The following is a 16033-nucleotide window of genomic DNA, read 5'->3' on the forward strand; positions in this document are numbered from 1 at the left end:
TGGCTTCACCTATGGATATAGATGAGACCCTTAATAGCCAACCTCTCAGGCCGTTCACCATAAAGATTCCATGCACCTTGGCTCCTGCAATAACTTTTCTCATTCAGTCTCTCTGTTCTCTTCTGTGAGATCTCATGGAAGCCACTGTTGGCCTTCTACCTCCTCCATTTGTCATCAGCAACGTTTCCTTCTCTTTCCTAGGAGATCTCAGCCTTTCCAAATACAACGAGTCATTAAGAAGTGTTTTCAAAATAGGTATTTTCATATGGGTGTATTTGATCTTATTTATTTCAACTTTGCTTTGAAAATTATCAAAGTTTAGAGTTGAAAAAAATACATTTTTTTTTCCTCCCCACAAAGTCAATAACCTCAGCTATTGGCACTGTCACAAGAGGTCTGCACTTTAACTGGATGAACACAGAGAATAAAGTTAACACACCCCAGGAAAGGGCAGCAATTCCAGAGTGAAAGAAGAGGGGAGAGTGAAGAAGGTACCTGGAACTCAAGAGTATCAAGAGTAGGAGGTGGCACCAGAATGACTTCTAATATTTTGGTTGTCATTAGAACAGTAGACTTTTCACCATGCGGGGGTGTGTAGTGTACTATGCACTGGAAAGAGCATGATATCAGAAGGACCTGGTTAGAATTCAGGTTTTGCTATTCAAAACCTATTCAGGTTTTACTGGCTGTGAAATTTTGGTTAAGACACTTGACCACTTTGATTCCATAGTCCTCACATGTGTAAAATGCTAATTATAATAATAACACTTGCCACTGGATGTAAAAGTATTGTCACTGGCATAGTAAAATGGTATAGTAATACTCTAAACTGGTTACAAAAATTAGAACATTTTGAGGAGGGAGGTTTACATTTCCACTGATGGTCAGTCACTTGCTCTATCATTGTTGAGAAGAGGGTAGGACTCTGGAGTGGGGGTTTCTTGCTTTTCTCATTACAGGACTGATTGACTTGTAAACTCCATGTTCTAGTTTGGCACTATTGCTTAGGGAGTCAATCTTAGATGCCGAGACCTTCTCCAGCCTTTCTGATGATTGTGCGTGCATGTGTGCGTACTAAGACACTTGAGTCCTGTCAGACTTTTTGCAACCCTATGGACTCTAGCCTGCCAGGCTCCTTTGTCCATGGCATTCTCCAAATAAGAATGCTGGAGTGGGTTGCCATGCCCTTCTCTGGGGGATCTTCCTGACCCAGGGATGGAACCCATCTCTTACCTCTACTGAATTTGGCAGGTGAGCTCTTTACCACCAGTGCCACCCGGGAAGCCCCTTCTAATGACAGTTAGTCGCTCAGTCATGCCCAACTCTTTGTGACCCCGTAAACTGTAGCCCGTGAAGCTTCTCTGTCCATGGAATTCTCCAAGCGAGAATACTGGAGTGGATTGCCATTCCCTTCTCCAGAGGATTTTCCCAACCCAGGGATTGAACCCTGGTCTTCTGCATTGCAGGCAGATTCTTTACCGTTTGAGCTACAGGGAAGTCCTTCTAATGACAGTAATTGTCTGCAATTCCTCATGACAAACCCCTTTCTTTCCAGAATAGCTAGTTGATTGCTGTAACTGAATCCTGACTGCCTTGTAAACTCTTTGTGGGCAGTACCTCTGTGATATAAAGGAATTATCTTATATTTGGTGGTGGTCGGGGTCAAGGGCAGCAGGGCAGATTATAAATAAATGATTAAGTAAAAGTTTTAGCAAGATAATGACACATACTCCATATAAAAACAAAACTGGAACTAAGGGGATGAGGAGGTGAATGTTGAAATTTTAAACAGTTTGGTGGTCGAAACTGCTGCTTTGAGTAACCGTGGTCCTGGAAGGCCTCCCTGATAAGATGACTTTTGAAGCCCAACTATCTGTCAATTGAGTACAAGACCCAGGTGGAGATAATGAATTAAAATGCAATTATCCAATTACTTCTTTCCTTATTATCTAAGGAAATGATAAATGATGCTATTTCCCACCTCTAGGTAGTTATTTTATTTACCCGCAGCAAACATGGCAGAAAAAGCTTCATCCTGGGCCACCAATAAAGATGACCACAGTACTTCCTGTGCTTGCCCTTAACAAAGATGGAGTCATGACTTCCTGTTCAGGGGTTCTTTGCCTTCAACAAAGATGGTGCTTATGGTACAGGTTCCCTGACAGTTTGGATTCCGGTTGCAGTTTTTTCCCCCCCTAAGATACGTGTTTGCAGACGTAAGTAACAGGAAACTGGCAACCCCCTATCCATCTTCTCTCAAGGACCCCGCGCCGTGGCGTCTGCGGCCTGGGCTCTGTGCGGCTCCCACGCTCGCTAACTTCTCGCGGCGTTTTGGAGCCGGCCGGGTTGGGGTGGCGGTGGGGGTCCCAGGGCCGCTCTCCCTTCGGTCCGTTCTGCAAGTCATTCCCAGCACCCATTTTTTTAGCGGGTCAGGTTTCCCGAAAATCTTTCGTAGTTCTTCCTGTTCCTAATACCACAGAACTTCATCTGGTTAGGAAGGGAATGAAAAGAAGTTCCACAAGGGCGGGGGCCGCCAAGGTGCACACCCCTCTGCTCACCTGCCGCCTCTTAGGGTCGCCCGCCTCGCTCGTACTTTCTGTTACTTTCCGTGTCACGAAGCTCCACCTGCCGCCCTCGCGGCCCCTCCCCGCCACTTACTCTCCTAGCCATTGCTCTGCTCACTGGTGCTGTGGTCTTGGAAACAAGCTTTCAATGCTGTGTGGATTGTTTTGTTTTATTTTTAGTCTTTTAAAGGAAAAGAAAAAACACCCACAACGTTAAATGTCCCATACATGTGTGGCCATGATAGTGTTGTGATGGAGATTCGAAATCCTTCCAGACAAGGGCTGGCACTTGTGATTGTAGATATAAGATGTATATCGTAGACAGGGCATGAACGCTTCATGTTTTCCTTGAAGGCAGTGGTGTATAGGCCTTTTCTTTTAGGGAAAATGACCCTTAAACTTACTGGTACTTGCCGGTTTCTGGCCCCACTCCCAATGTTGGTCAGGTTCTGCAAAAGCACACGGTCTAAAGGGCACTTGCGTGCACCTAAGCCGTTTCTGCGGTGGTGGGTATCTCTGATGACATCAGTGTTAAAAGCACTATTTCTTTACAAGTTTTTTTAGAATGAAATGCTCCTCTCTAATCCTAAGATAAAAGTTGCTTTTTAAGCAGGGTCTCTGATCCACTTTCCCCCAAATCTCTTTATAGAACAAGGAATGGAGCTAGGTTCCCATTGTGTAGAAAAGAAAAACAGAGAAGACGATTCATGTTCAGTGCTGTTCATCATGTCCTGAACCATTCAAAATGAATTCAACTTGGCTTAACAGCCACTGTGGCCTGGTGCTTTGCTAGGGTTCAAAGATGTCCATGACCTTAGGGAGTTTACATTGTAAGACACTATCTTTAGGGGCTCATCAGACTTCCTGTGATCTGAGTTACCATTTTGTCTCTTCCCAGGGGGAAATGGAGGCTAGAGACAAGCAAGTGCTTCGCTCCCTTCGCCTGGAGTTGGGTGCAGAGGTACTGGTGGAGGGGCTAGTCCTCCAGTATCTTTATCAGGAAGGGGTCTTGACAGAAAGCCACGTTCAAGAAATTAAAGCTCAAGCCACAGGCCTCCGGAAAACAATGCTACTGCTGGATATCCTCCCTTCCAGAGGTCCTAAAGCCTTCGATGCATTCCTAGATTCCCTGCAGGAATTCCCTTGGGTAAGGGAGAAGCTGGAGAAGGCAAGAGAAGAAGCCGTAGTTGAACTGCCTGCAGGTAGGCCTCAAAAAGTTCACTCCAGGCCAGCTCCAAAATTGTTGGAACTATGCCCTTTGGATTTGAAGTTGAGATTTTAGTCTGGGTGGAGCTCGGTGAATCCTGAAAGTGGGTAAAGAATTTGGTCTGAAGGCACATGCTGTTGGAGGGACCAGATGAGGAGATGGAATTATGAAGTGCAGGGAAGGATGGAGAGGGTGAGGAGGGAACTCAGAGGATACATTTAGAAATACTTCCAGGGAAAGTTGGCAGTTCACTTGGGAGGCGTGCTCTCATCTGAGAGCCAGGACATATCTTAGTCCTTGGCATCGGAGCCATTTAGAAAGTGTAGATGGGAAAACAGGCTTTAGGCTTCTTGATAACTGATTCGTGGGGTGCCAGAGCGGCTAGCTGGAAAAGGTCGGACTCGTGAAGGAGACAGTCTCGAGGAAGGCATGCCTTTGCACCTGTCCCCTGGGCTGTCCTGCATGGCCAACGGGAATTATTTGGAAAGCTGGCTTAGTTTGTTTTTAAAGGCATCCTTTTTAGTTTGGCTTTGTTCAAACACTCAGAGTATTTAATTTTATAAGGACATCAGTTTTTTTGTGGTGGGCAGGGGGTGTCACATTTTGATTTTAAGGAAAGTTGGAAGCTATGGAAAAGAGAAACAGTCCTGGTGCTATCAGCCTGGCTTGTAGCAGGAAGAAGATGTGATAGGAAATACTTGTTACATGCTTGACATTCCCCTGTCTTATACTTTCTGTAGAGACTGAGGAGCAGAGAACTGAACTGGCAAAAAAGGAAAAAAGAAAGCTAAGGTTTTTACAGCAAAGATAATTAGAACTACTCCAACTTAGGGGTCCCCAGAATTTGTTGTTGCTGTTTTTTAAACACCAATATAACTGGTAAAAAACAAACAAACACAAAACATACCAGTAATAAAAATATCACTTGTGGCTTAGCTGGTAAAGAATCCGCCTGCAATGCAGGAGACCTGGGTTCAATCCCTGGGTTGGGAAGAATTCCTAGAGAAGAGAAAGGCTACCCATTCCAGTATTCTGGCCTGGAGAATTCCATGGACTGTATTAGTCCATGGGGTCGCAAAGAGTTGGACATGACTGAGCAACTTTCACTTCACTTTGTTATTTTTGCCCCATGGTCCTCATATTTTGAATGATTTTCCAGACCACATGTATTAAATAATACTGATTAATTCTTCTCTTTTTATTAATGACATATGTCTGAATATTTGATCTGTATGAGATAACTGGTTGACTTAGGAAGGCCTGTGGAAAAAGCAAAAATATTTTCATTTCATTCAATTGAATTCAATATTTCAGTTTTCAAATTGGATTATCCTTACAAAATAAAATACTACAGGTGTGTGAACAAAGCCAAACTGAAGTAGCTAAGATGTTTCTACCACTTAATTGAAAGCAGAATAAATAACGTAGAAGTGGGGAAATGGTAAAAGAAATGTTAGGGAGTCCATGTCACATGGTATTTGACTTAGAGGTCCTTCTTGGCAATACATATTTGGAAACAACAAAAGAGGCAAAATGAAAGCTTGTTACGACCAAAATATTTAATTTAATTTCATAATCATTGTAGATGTTGTAAATAGTACTTTTGTATGTTGTTCAAAGAGGTGTGACCCCATTTTCATTTCTTGCAGTTCATTCAAAGAACAATTAAAATTGAAATTATTCTTTTACTAATGTGAAAGTTAACAGAGATGTTGAAGAAAAAAAGTTTTGTTTTTTTTGTTTTTTTTGTTTTTTAAGTGAGCAGCCTGAATCATTAGAGTGGGGGAAAAAACTGAAGTTTGGAAAAATAACATTAATTTGTTAATTCTGTGGAAGTGGTCAAATGGAACAATAGGTTGGCTGCTGCACAAATGAAGTCCTCTTCATTGTTTTACTTCTTGTTGAGTAACACTGCTATTGAAAGAAATATCCTGAAGAGAGAGTTTGATTTATGTAATGTTCTGTGTAACCTCCCACAGTGGCAATTACTCAAACTCACTTTTAAATAGTTTTTGTTAATTATTGAATATTTTTAAGTAAGATTACAAAATATAATAAAGTATGAAGAATAATGGTAAAGTGAATACCTATTTCCCTGTCAGTCAGTTAAAAAAATTTTTGCATGGCATTTGAGGACCCCTGGGTGTCCTCGCAATCTTAGCTCATCCCCAGCCTCTACTCACTTTAATAAACCCCGAATTTCGAGTTTATCATTCCATTTTTCACTTTGTAATTTTCCATTTTATAAAAATCACTTTTAAAATCAACATATGTTATGGAAAATTCACTACACCGTAGGTTTCAGCACTATCTATGTATGTAAGGCATGGAGGAAATGATATACTTTAAAGGAGTTGTTAGTTAACAGCCTTCTTTATTTGAGACCTTAAACCTTAAGTTTTATATTAATTAATTTGATGGCAATATTTTAATTATAAAATTAAATTAGGACTGAATTGGAAACCTATTTAAAAACATTCTATGAAGAGTACTAGACTTGAAATGCCTTCAGTTTAATGTCCCTGTAAAACTTGCAAATGGACCCAGAGGCCTATTTCCCAGGATCCCTGTGCTTCTTTGGTGTTGTAATGGAGTAATTTTAATAAGCTTTTAAATAGTTCATTGAAATTTTTTTAAAAGGCATGTTTGAATTTTGAGGAATTGGAATGTAGGAAAATGTGGTGCTTATATATATGTGGGTGTATACGTGAACCTGTTCTGACTTCTTACTCATTTTGGTTGCAAATATTAATTAATTTGTGTAGGCTTGGTGGTCTCCTCTTGGGAGGCTTTGAAAACAAATGGGGAGGAATGGCTTTCTCTTTGGCCAAGGGGTCAATCCTGTTTGACCTGAATGAACTGATTTTATTTTATAAAAAATTTTCTTGTTTTGGTCTTCTTGTTTGGTTCTTGGTTTTCCTTTTGTTTGTCTGGTTAATTTTTGTGTTTCACTTGTAAACTTTGAGCTACCTCAAAGGCCATATTTGGTGATTAATTCTAGTTAGTTGCTTTTAATTTATTTTCTGGGTGTCATTTTTTAGAAAAGAATCAAGTTGTATCTTGATTCTGTCTGTTCTTCTAAACTGTGCCGCCAGGAAATCCCAAAACATAAAAACAAAAAAGCAAACACCAAAGAAAATACTTTAAATCTTTGATGGTCTCGGAATATGCCTATATAACGGGTATCCCTATTTTTGTTATTGTGTATTTTTTAAAAAGCCCAACACGTTAATGGATGATTGACTTCTTATTTTTCTCACCTTATAAAGACTTTTATGTTTTAAAAGAGGAATTCTGGTGATAAAATGACTTAATCCATCTTGGCACCATGGAAGGAACACTTCACAGTGTGTCCCTTACTGGCCAAGGTCACACACTAGACACTAGATCAGCTGGAAATCCTCCCTGGGCTCCTGGCAGGTCACTGAGAGGATGAGGACAGTGCCGAATCAGGGTAAACGTGGCATGTGCTTGCCTGCCTGGCTGCCCACTACTCATGGGCCTCTGTCTAGTCTGACAAGCTCATGCAGGTGTCTGAGCTAATCTGGATCTGGAAAGGAGGTTTGTCAGCAGCCTGGTCTCACCAGCTGGTGGGACTTAGCCTTAAGTCATGGTGGGAGGGATTTGTGGGTCCAAGGACTCCCTGTTCTACCATGTTGGCCCGCGCTGTGGGACTGGGTCTCTGCCGTGATTCCCACTTAGCAGCCAGCCTGGCAACTCTTCTTTTAATTCCATTCCTTTTTAGGCTCAAGAGTTGTTTTTTTTTCCTTCCTTCCTCATTGGGCTAAATTTCTGCTTTTATAGTCTCTTAGCCACCAGCAAGGATGAAGGACAGATACCTTGGAATGCAGCTCATCACCTCCTGTATTAGCCTCAGATGCCTGCTGTAGTAGCTACCCTGGGGCTGACATTTGTTGTAGCTTTGCCTGAGCTGGTTCTCGTCATGGACCCTTGCCCTGGCCTGTGTGGCTGCCGTCACCAGAGCAGGATGTAGGACTGGCTTGTTTCCCCTCTACCCCAGAGTCTCCAAGACTCAGCCTGTCCCTTTTGGAGCTGGCCTTGTGTGACCACGCAGAACCACACCATCCACTGTTTCGGGATATATTCAGGCTGTCAGATGTATACTTGGATACACCTGAAGTTCCTGAGCAATAAAGGGAAAAAGAAAAACCTGTAGGTATTGTAATAGGTTTATTAGAGAGATTTCTAGGGTGGGATTTTTTAATCATAGCATGAATTCATACCTACTCTGGGGCTTCCCTCATAGCTCATTTGGTAAAGAATCGTCTGTAATGCAGGAATCCACCTGCAGTGCAGAGCACCCTGGTTTGATTGCTGGGTCCAGAAGATCCCCTGGAGAAGGAAATGACAACCCACTCCAGTATTCTTGCCTGGAAAATCCCATGGACAGAGGAACCTGGTGGGCTGCAGTCCATGGGATTGCAAGAGTGAGACACGACTTAGTGACTAAACCACAACCTGGGTATGGTAAGTTCAGTGTCGATCTTAGTTCATCAGACTCATGATGTGTCCAGACGCTTCCTCTGTGGCTGAGTAGCGTTCACTCTACTCCTCATGCTAAAGGCAGAGTCTACAGTGAGCCTGAGTGTCTGTGTGTCTCCAGCACAATTATCATATACTTCTTGAGGACTAAGTAAGTGCCAGGCACTAGTTAATAAAGATGCAGGAAGGCTCTCCAGATAAACTGAGAAGATCCATTCATTCATTTGGCAAATATTCGTCTTGACCACGTGGCAGACATTGGTGCTAGGGGTACTGTAGTAAACAAACTCCCGCTCTGCTGGACTCCTACTATCCTGTAGTCTCATGCGGACAGACAACAAGGAAGTGAATGAACAATACATCAGGTTGAGAGTGCTTTGAAGAAGAACACCATGCAAGGTGGTGAGGAGGGGCTTTCCACAGTATATTGGGTGGTCAGAGGAAGCTGCTTTGATGGGAGGACATTCAGCAGAGACCTGAATTCTTTAGCAGAGTGGATGCCTGGAGGAAAACCTATCAGATAGAGGGGACCACAAGTGCAAAGGAACTCAAGTGGGAGCCTCAGTGACAGCGTGGCTGGAGCACAGAACTTTCTGGGAGAATAGCCTTCCTTTCGGAGAGATGCTGCGTCCTGTGGCTGGTCGCTAAGGCCCAGTTTCGGCTGTCTGTTGTTGTGCTTCCCAGAATGTGCGATGCGTGCACAGCCATGATCTTGGGTGGTTCTTAGAATGTTTTCAGGTGATATGTGGACATGGAATTAATCCTGTTTTAGTCCAAGGGAAAACCTCCATTTGGTACAAATATTTCTGTTACATCTCTTGCAACCCTTGACAAGTTTTCTTCTTAATAGACCGAAAAAGCTCCTCATGCTTAAAGCCTTTTGTGGACAACAGTATTGAGTTAGGATTCAGTTGTTTTGCTTTTTTTTTCTTGTATTACTGTAGTGGTTTTCTTCCCTTTATGACAAGTAAAACAGGCTTCTATTTTTGAAGTTCCTTTAAAACACATTGTATTTAAAAATGAGTTAACATAAAGGAAAATATTAAGAAAATAATGATGTTATGAGATACAGCAAAAAGTGTGAAGATGTTTTTCATGTATTTGCTCTTTTAAAAAGAGCAACGGGAGTTTGGGGACAGGAAGCTTAGTGTGGCTGGCATAGTTGGGGCAGAAAGGCTCCAAGCATTGTTCAGACAGAAGATAACATCTAGTCAAGGTACTTTACTGTTTTGCTTATTCAGTGGATGCACAATGGCTGGCAACTGGTTAAATTTACTTGCAGAATTGTGAGAATGACTGAATTTTAAGTTGTCTCAATTGTAAATGCCTTCATTTGCTAATGTAATAAGGTAGCAAAATGGAGAAACATCCTGGTATTCCGCACTTTAAGATTGGAAAGGTAATGATCATAGATCATTTAATTTTTCCCTGAGAAAATCAAGTGCTAGGGAGATGTAGGCAACTTGCCCACAATCATACAGCTAGTTAATGTAATTTGTTGCCAAGACCAGAACCCAGGCCTCTTGACTCTGGATTTAGGACATTTGCTATTTAATTTTGGCTCCCTACTGGCTGAGAAATGGAACTGTATAAAGCTGTGGTGTTAATAATCAAAATTAGCCTTTAAAAATTGTACTTATGTTTTTCTCTTCATTTTAAGGGGAGAATTTCAAAGGCTTTTTGAGGTATACTGGAGTGAGATTTTCCTAAAATATCTTATTTTTATTGATGCCAATTTTAATCATTTAAAAGGAAATTTTGATGGTTCAGCCCTACGTTTTGTCAGAAGGCTCCTCCTCCCACCCATCCCTCCCCTCTTCTGCAAGGCTGACATAAAGGAAGAGCGGAAGACTTTTATCAAGTATTTATGGGACTGATGAAATAATGCATCTGTTGGCAACAAACTGCAGCTCTTTCTAGGAACAGCAGACCATGTGACAGGTCTCTCCCCAGCAGGGATGCTTCCATATCACTCTAAAAAATGGATTTAATGTTATTTCCTTTTTGAAATTCTCCCTGTGGTATTTGTTTCTCTCTCCTGTGGATGTATGGGTCACTTGGCTCTATCAGTCATGCTACTGACCATCAAGGTTGATTTAGCTCAGTGTTTTTCAACTCTGGCTTAAAACAAAAAAAAGCAACCAATGAACCTCAATATTTGCCTCAGGCCAGTTCATGCCAAAATCTTTGGAGGTGGGGTCTGGGCAGTGGTGTTAAAGACAGAGGTGCATACACAGGCATGAACACTTTCCTAGGTAATTTTAAAGTGCTGCCAAGGTTGAAAACCTAAAGACCTCACCATCGGATTGGGCTCCTTTTTCACCTGTTGCTTCCCAGGAACGGGCCTCCCAAAGCTTTGTGCTTGCTTGAAGAGTTGCTCTTATTTTCAGGTGGGGGACCTTGAAGAGAAGTAGGAATGGAGATGTAGAAGGATAGGTAATTTTGTTTTAAATCAGGGCTCACCATTGTTTTTAATTCTTTGAATTCTGTGAACAGTGTAGCTGAAGAATGTTCTAGCATTTCACACCCCATGCAGGTGTGAGTCTACTACCACCATTAAACTCCATCAGAGCTCTGTGGGGGTTCATAGGCTCTGTGTTCATGGAGAAAAACTGATGAGAGGGTTTTGAATTATCTGGTGAATTTGGATTTGGGGGAATTACTTTCATTGTCTGTTCACATTATTTGGTAATTACAGACCGCCCACAATACTGTGAGCGCTGGAGATCAAGCTGTGTCCAAATGGAGACAGAAATTGCCAGCAGAGAGTGAGTTGAGTGTTGCTGTCAGCCTTATGCTTGCGTGCATGCTCAGTTGCTTCAATCATGTCCAACTCTTTGTGACCCTGTAGACCATAGTCCACCACACTCCCCTGTCCATGCGATCCTTCAGGCATGGATACTGGAGTGGGTTGCCATTTCCTCCTCCAGGATATGTTCCCAACCCAGGGATTGAACCTGTATCTCTTCCATCTTTTCATAGGCAGGCAGGTTCTTTACCACTAGTGCCGCCTGGGAAACTGTCAGCCTCAGACGGAGTTGATGGTGGCTTAAGGGTTGATGAGAGGAGGAGAGGCACAAATGGCCAGTCGTAAAGACTGCGACTGGCTTGGTCTGTCTGTCTGCCCACAGTTTCAATTTATAATCAAAAACAAATTTTAGTCTTTTCTGTGTCTCACAAGAGCTTCAAGTAATACCAGTGGAATAATAATCACAGTATTTATTGGGGGCTTACTTTACTATGTGCCTGGCACTGTGCCAGGATCTTTGCATTTATTAATTCATTTAATCCTGACAGTAACTTGATGAGGCGGAAGGCATTATTACCCTCACTCACAGAGATAAGTCACTTGCTCAAGGTTATACAACGTAGTTAAGCCTAATTTGGAATCTAGAGACTTTGGCTTCAAAGACTGCTGATTCATGTCCTGTAAAGACACTTTCTCAAAATTCTCATTTCTCTCCTCCCTAATTCTGAGAGCCTGTGGTGCTTCAGAGCCTGTTATCTACCAGTCTGCTTTCTTCTCCTTTCCCTTACTTCAGGCTGTCTCAGAAGTGCAGTGTCAGGGGCTTTTTTTCTCTTGCCCACCTATTGTCTAAAGACTGATTCCTGGTTGGTCTCTTTCTCCTGCATCTCTCACTTTATCCTTTTATTTTAGGGGGAGGAGTAGGGTGTAATGTGAGAGTAAAAAACAAAAATAAAGAACAAATAACCCAAAAACCTCAATCTTCTTGGCTATGGTCAGGAGATGGTGCATTGGCTCTCCTAATCCTGGAATCAGGCTCCACTTTTGAAGCTCCTAAATCATGCTATGGAAAGTCATCAGTTGCAATAACCAGCTTTTCTGGTGGCTCGGCCTCAAGAGTTAAACTGTACGTTTAGCAAGGTAGTGTTCTCTTTTTATGGGTATAGTTCAGACTTGTAGGCTGCTGTTGTAGCTAGCTGCAGGAATGTTTGCCTTTACTTAATTTTAATAGGCAGCTGTGTTTATACTTGTTCCTCAGTTTGAGCAGTAAGGAGTATATGAATATGATTCTTTGGAGGACTTCTACCCCAGAAGGGAAAAAAGAGTACATTGTCCTTTTCCAAACAGTAAATTTTAATTGAGAAGGAAATGTAACTTCTAGAAGTTTGGGGCAGGTTTTAGTCTTAGGCTTTATTTTTGTTAGTGTTATAAAAGAAATCTTAACTCCTTGTGAGAAGTGCCAAGTTGACAATTCCTGGAAATGTTCATGTTCTATTTATGCTCAGCACCAAAGCAGAGAGGGTGGCGACGCTGTTACCAAAATAATACTGCTGAGATGTAGTAAGTGGCAAACGAGAGGCTTGTGGTTTTATAACCTAAATATAAGACTTTGAAAGCATCTCTCAGCCCCCCATTTGTCCATAAGGTGTATGGGGGCTGGGTGGTAACGGTGCCGTTGTTATGGAGAATTCAGAACAGTCAGAGCATGTCTTCTGGGACTTGTCCTGTTGTCAGAATTGGGGAAGGTTAGAGCCAGAAGGTACCTCAGAAACTTTACAGATGGGGAAACTAAGGGTCAGTCAGACATGTATGTGGGGCCGCTGGTTCAAGCAGTAGACCTCTTGCTAACATAAGCAAAAGTAGGAATTTCTCTAACATGCACTGGGTAGTTCACAACTTAAAAGGAGTTGCTCAAATTCCCAGACTTGGTAAGGGCAGGAGTGAGGCAACCCTGGGGATTTCTGGGCATTGATGACTGTCTGCAGCTCCGTTCCTCCCCTTCGTCTTCTTCCAAGGTCCAGAGTCCAGTTAGCTTGCGTTGAGTCCCGAGCCCTTCCCTTAGGACACCAGAGTCACGTGGAGTGAGCGGGACAGTTCCACAGGAAGAGGTGAAAGCTGATTGGGAAATGTCGGCTGTACTGCATCACTCCTGTTCCTTTCATTTTTAACAGGTTCCATGTTTGTGGGACTGGAAAGAAGTGGTAGCCCTTTAAGGAGGAGAATATTCTACATCTTATTTCAGCAGGGTCTCAGTTGAAGACCAGGGATGGTAGGAAGAGTAAAGAACTGTTTTGAAAGAAGATAGGTCTTCTGAAACCTTTTTGATAGATACAGATTTTCAGTAGGTATTCATTATCTATTTCAATAGGGATTAATCAGTAATAATCAGATGATATTGGGGAAAAAATGGATTGAGCATGTTGAAGTAGAGAGGAGGTTAGAAAGAGAATTTGGATAGAGTTCTAGCCTCAGGGCTTTATATATATAAACTTTATCTTCATAGAGCTTTGAAGTAGCTACATTATCATTATTAGATAAATTTCCCAAGCTCACACAGCTCAGTAGTAGCAGACCTCAGATTTGAACAGTGATGCTCTGGTCCGCCAGTCTTATTGATCACTAGGTAATCCTGCTGTAATTCCAGTTCTTGGTTCTGGTTGGAGTCACATGTCTTAGATGAGCTGACCTGGGCTAGCGACAACTTCTTTATTTTCTGACCCTTTCTTGCCTTGGGTCTCACCTGTGGCCAATATTTGCATTGATTTTTTTTTTTAAAACAATTTACCATATAGGAAATTGAAAGAAATACCAAAAAAGATAAAATATGTTTTCTAAGAAATGTGATTAGACATAGATTTTAAAAGAGATTGGCATGGCAATTTTTGTTTGTTGACTCTTTATTTCAATTTCTTTTTATTCTTAATTAGTCATTTGATGGTGCCATGGGAAAATGTGCTTCTTCAGGCCTCTCATATTTGTTTAAGAGGCATTTTATTCCTTCATGTGCCTGCCAGAGTCCATTCTGGAGACAAAAACCACATAGTAATTTGAATAAGGAAAATTTAATATAAAGCATTACACACTAGTAAAAAGTTAACAGTGCTTAACTACTAATAGGGTGAAAGAGGTCTCCAAGGAAAATAGGAATAACAAATAGAAGAAGCTAAGTTTTTTGAGGGCTGAAGTGAAGTACAGGATGCAGGCACTAAGAACTTGCAAGAGGCCCCTTTCCACCCCCAAGACTGAGGTTCAGACCTCACTGAAGATGAAGTAACTGCTACATGAATATGCAGCCTGCTGGTGGCCACTGAACTTGCTGGAAGCTATACTGGAACTGGTTTGTAAGAGCAGCTTACCAGGTTGAAACTTGATAGAGAATGCAGTACTACACTTTAGAGGGGATAAAAGTGAAAATGAAAAACGAAAGTGTTAGTCGCTGAGTCATGTCTGACTCTTTGTGACCCCAAGGACTGTAGCCTGCCAGGCTCTTCTGTCCATGGAATTTTCCAGGCAAGAGTACTGGAGTGGGTAGCCATTCCCTCTCCAGGGAATCCATTGCAGGCAGATTCTGTACCCTCTGAGCCACCAGGGAAGCAGAGCATCCCAAACTGGGATGAAAAGCCCTTTCCTCTGCAGTTGTCTTGGAGGATCTCACCAGTGCCCTCTATTGATGAAAACTAACACTGTACCATCTGACAAAGGAGAAATGTTTCCAGGGTCCGGCCCCAGTATCATGAAGCAGGACAAAGAGGGTAAATTTAGAGCTAAGAAGTAGTATGTTGGGGTTTCTCTCATGGCTTGGGGGTACAGAATCTGCCTGCAATGCAGGAGACTATCACAAGAGTCAGACAACTTAGCGACTAAACTGCCACCAAATAATATGTTGCTAATTGGTGACCCCATGAACTGCAGCACACCAGGCCTCCCTGTCCATCACCAACTCTTGGAGTTTACCCAAACTCACATCTGTTGATTCGGTGATGCCATCTAACCATCTCATCCTCTGTCATCCCCTTCTCCTCCTGCCCCCGATCCCTCCCAGCATCAGGGTCTTTTCAAATGAGTCAGATCTTTGCATCAGGTGGCCAAAATATTGGAGTTTCAGCTTCAACATCAATCCTTCAAATGAACACACAGGACTGATTTCCTTTAGGACAGACTGGTTGGATCTCCTTGTAGTCCAAGGGACTCTGAAGAGTCTTCTCCAACACTACAGTTCAAAAGCATCAATTCTTCTGTGCTCAGTTTTCCTTATAGTCCAACTCTCACATCCATACATGACCACTGGAAAAACCATAGCCTTGACTAGACAGACCTTTGTTGGCAAAGTAATATCTCTGCTTTTTAATATGCTGCCTAGGTTGGTCATAACTTTGCTTCCAAGGAGTACACATCTTTTAATTTCATGGCTGCAATCACCATCTGCAGTGGTTTTGGAGCCCAGAAAAATAAAGTCAGCCACTGTTTCCATTGTTTCCCCATCTACTTGCCATGAAGTGATGGGACCAGATGCCATGATCTGAGTTTTCTGAATGTTGAACTTTAAGCCAATTTTTTCACTCTCCTCTTTCACTTTCACCAAGAGGCTCTTTAGTTCTTCTTCACTTTCTGCCATAAGGGTGATGTCATCTGCATATCTGAGGTTATTGATATTTCTCCTAGCAATCTTGATTCCAGCTTGTGCTTCATCCACCCCAGCATTTCTCATGATGTACTCTGCACATAAGTTAAATAAGCACGGTGACAATATACAGCCTTTACATATTACTTTTCCTATTTGGAACCAGTCTGTTGTTCCATGTCCAGTTCTAACTGTTGTTTCCTGACTTGCATACAGATTTCTCAAGAGACAGGTCAGGTGGTTTGGTATTCCCATCTCTTTCAGAATTTTCCACAGTTTATTGTTATCCACACAGTCAAAGGCTTTGGCTTAGTCAATAAAGCAGAAATAGATGTTTTTCTGGAATTCTATTGCTTTTTCGATGATCCAGTGAATGTTGATAATTTGATCTC

General features: G+C 42.1%; 1 protein-coding gene across 2 annotated transcripts in view; it reads left to right on the top strand.

Moving 5' to 3' along the window:
- Window positions 1–2079: 2079 nt before the first annotated feature.
- Window positions 2080–16033, top strand: part of CRADD (CASP2 and RIPK1 domain containing adaptor with death domain) — a 185402-nt gene continuing 171448 nt past the window's right edge. For both annotated transcript variants that reach the window (XM_020880861.2, XM_070454328.1), the window contains exons 1-2: window positions 2080–2216; window positions 3463–3766. In XM_020880861.2, coding sequence (XP_020736520.1) covers window positions 3469–3766 — 298 coding nt within the window. In that variant the 5' untranslated portion in view covers window positions 2080–2216; window positions 3463–3468. The remainder of the gene's footprint in view (window positions 2217–3462; window positions 3767–16033) is intronic.

The sequence above is a fragment of the Odocoileus virginianus genome, chromosome 24, assembly GCF_023699985.2.
Source record: "Odocoileus virginianus isolate 20LAN1187 ecotype Illinois chromosome 24, Ovbor_1.2, whole genome shotgun sequence".
Classification (NCBI taxonomy): domain Eukaryota; kingdom Metazoa; phylum Chordata; class Mammalia; order Artiodactyla; family Cervidae; genus Odocoileus; species Odocoileus virginianus.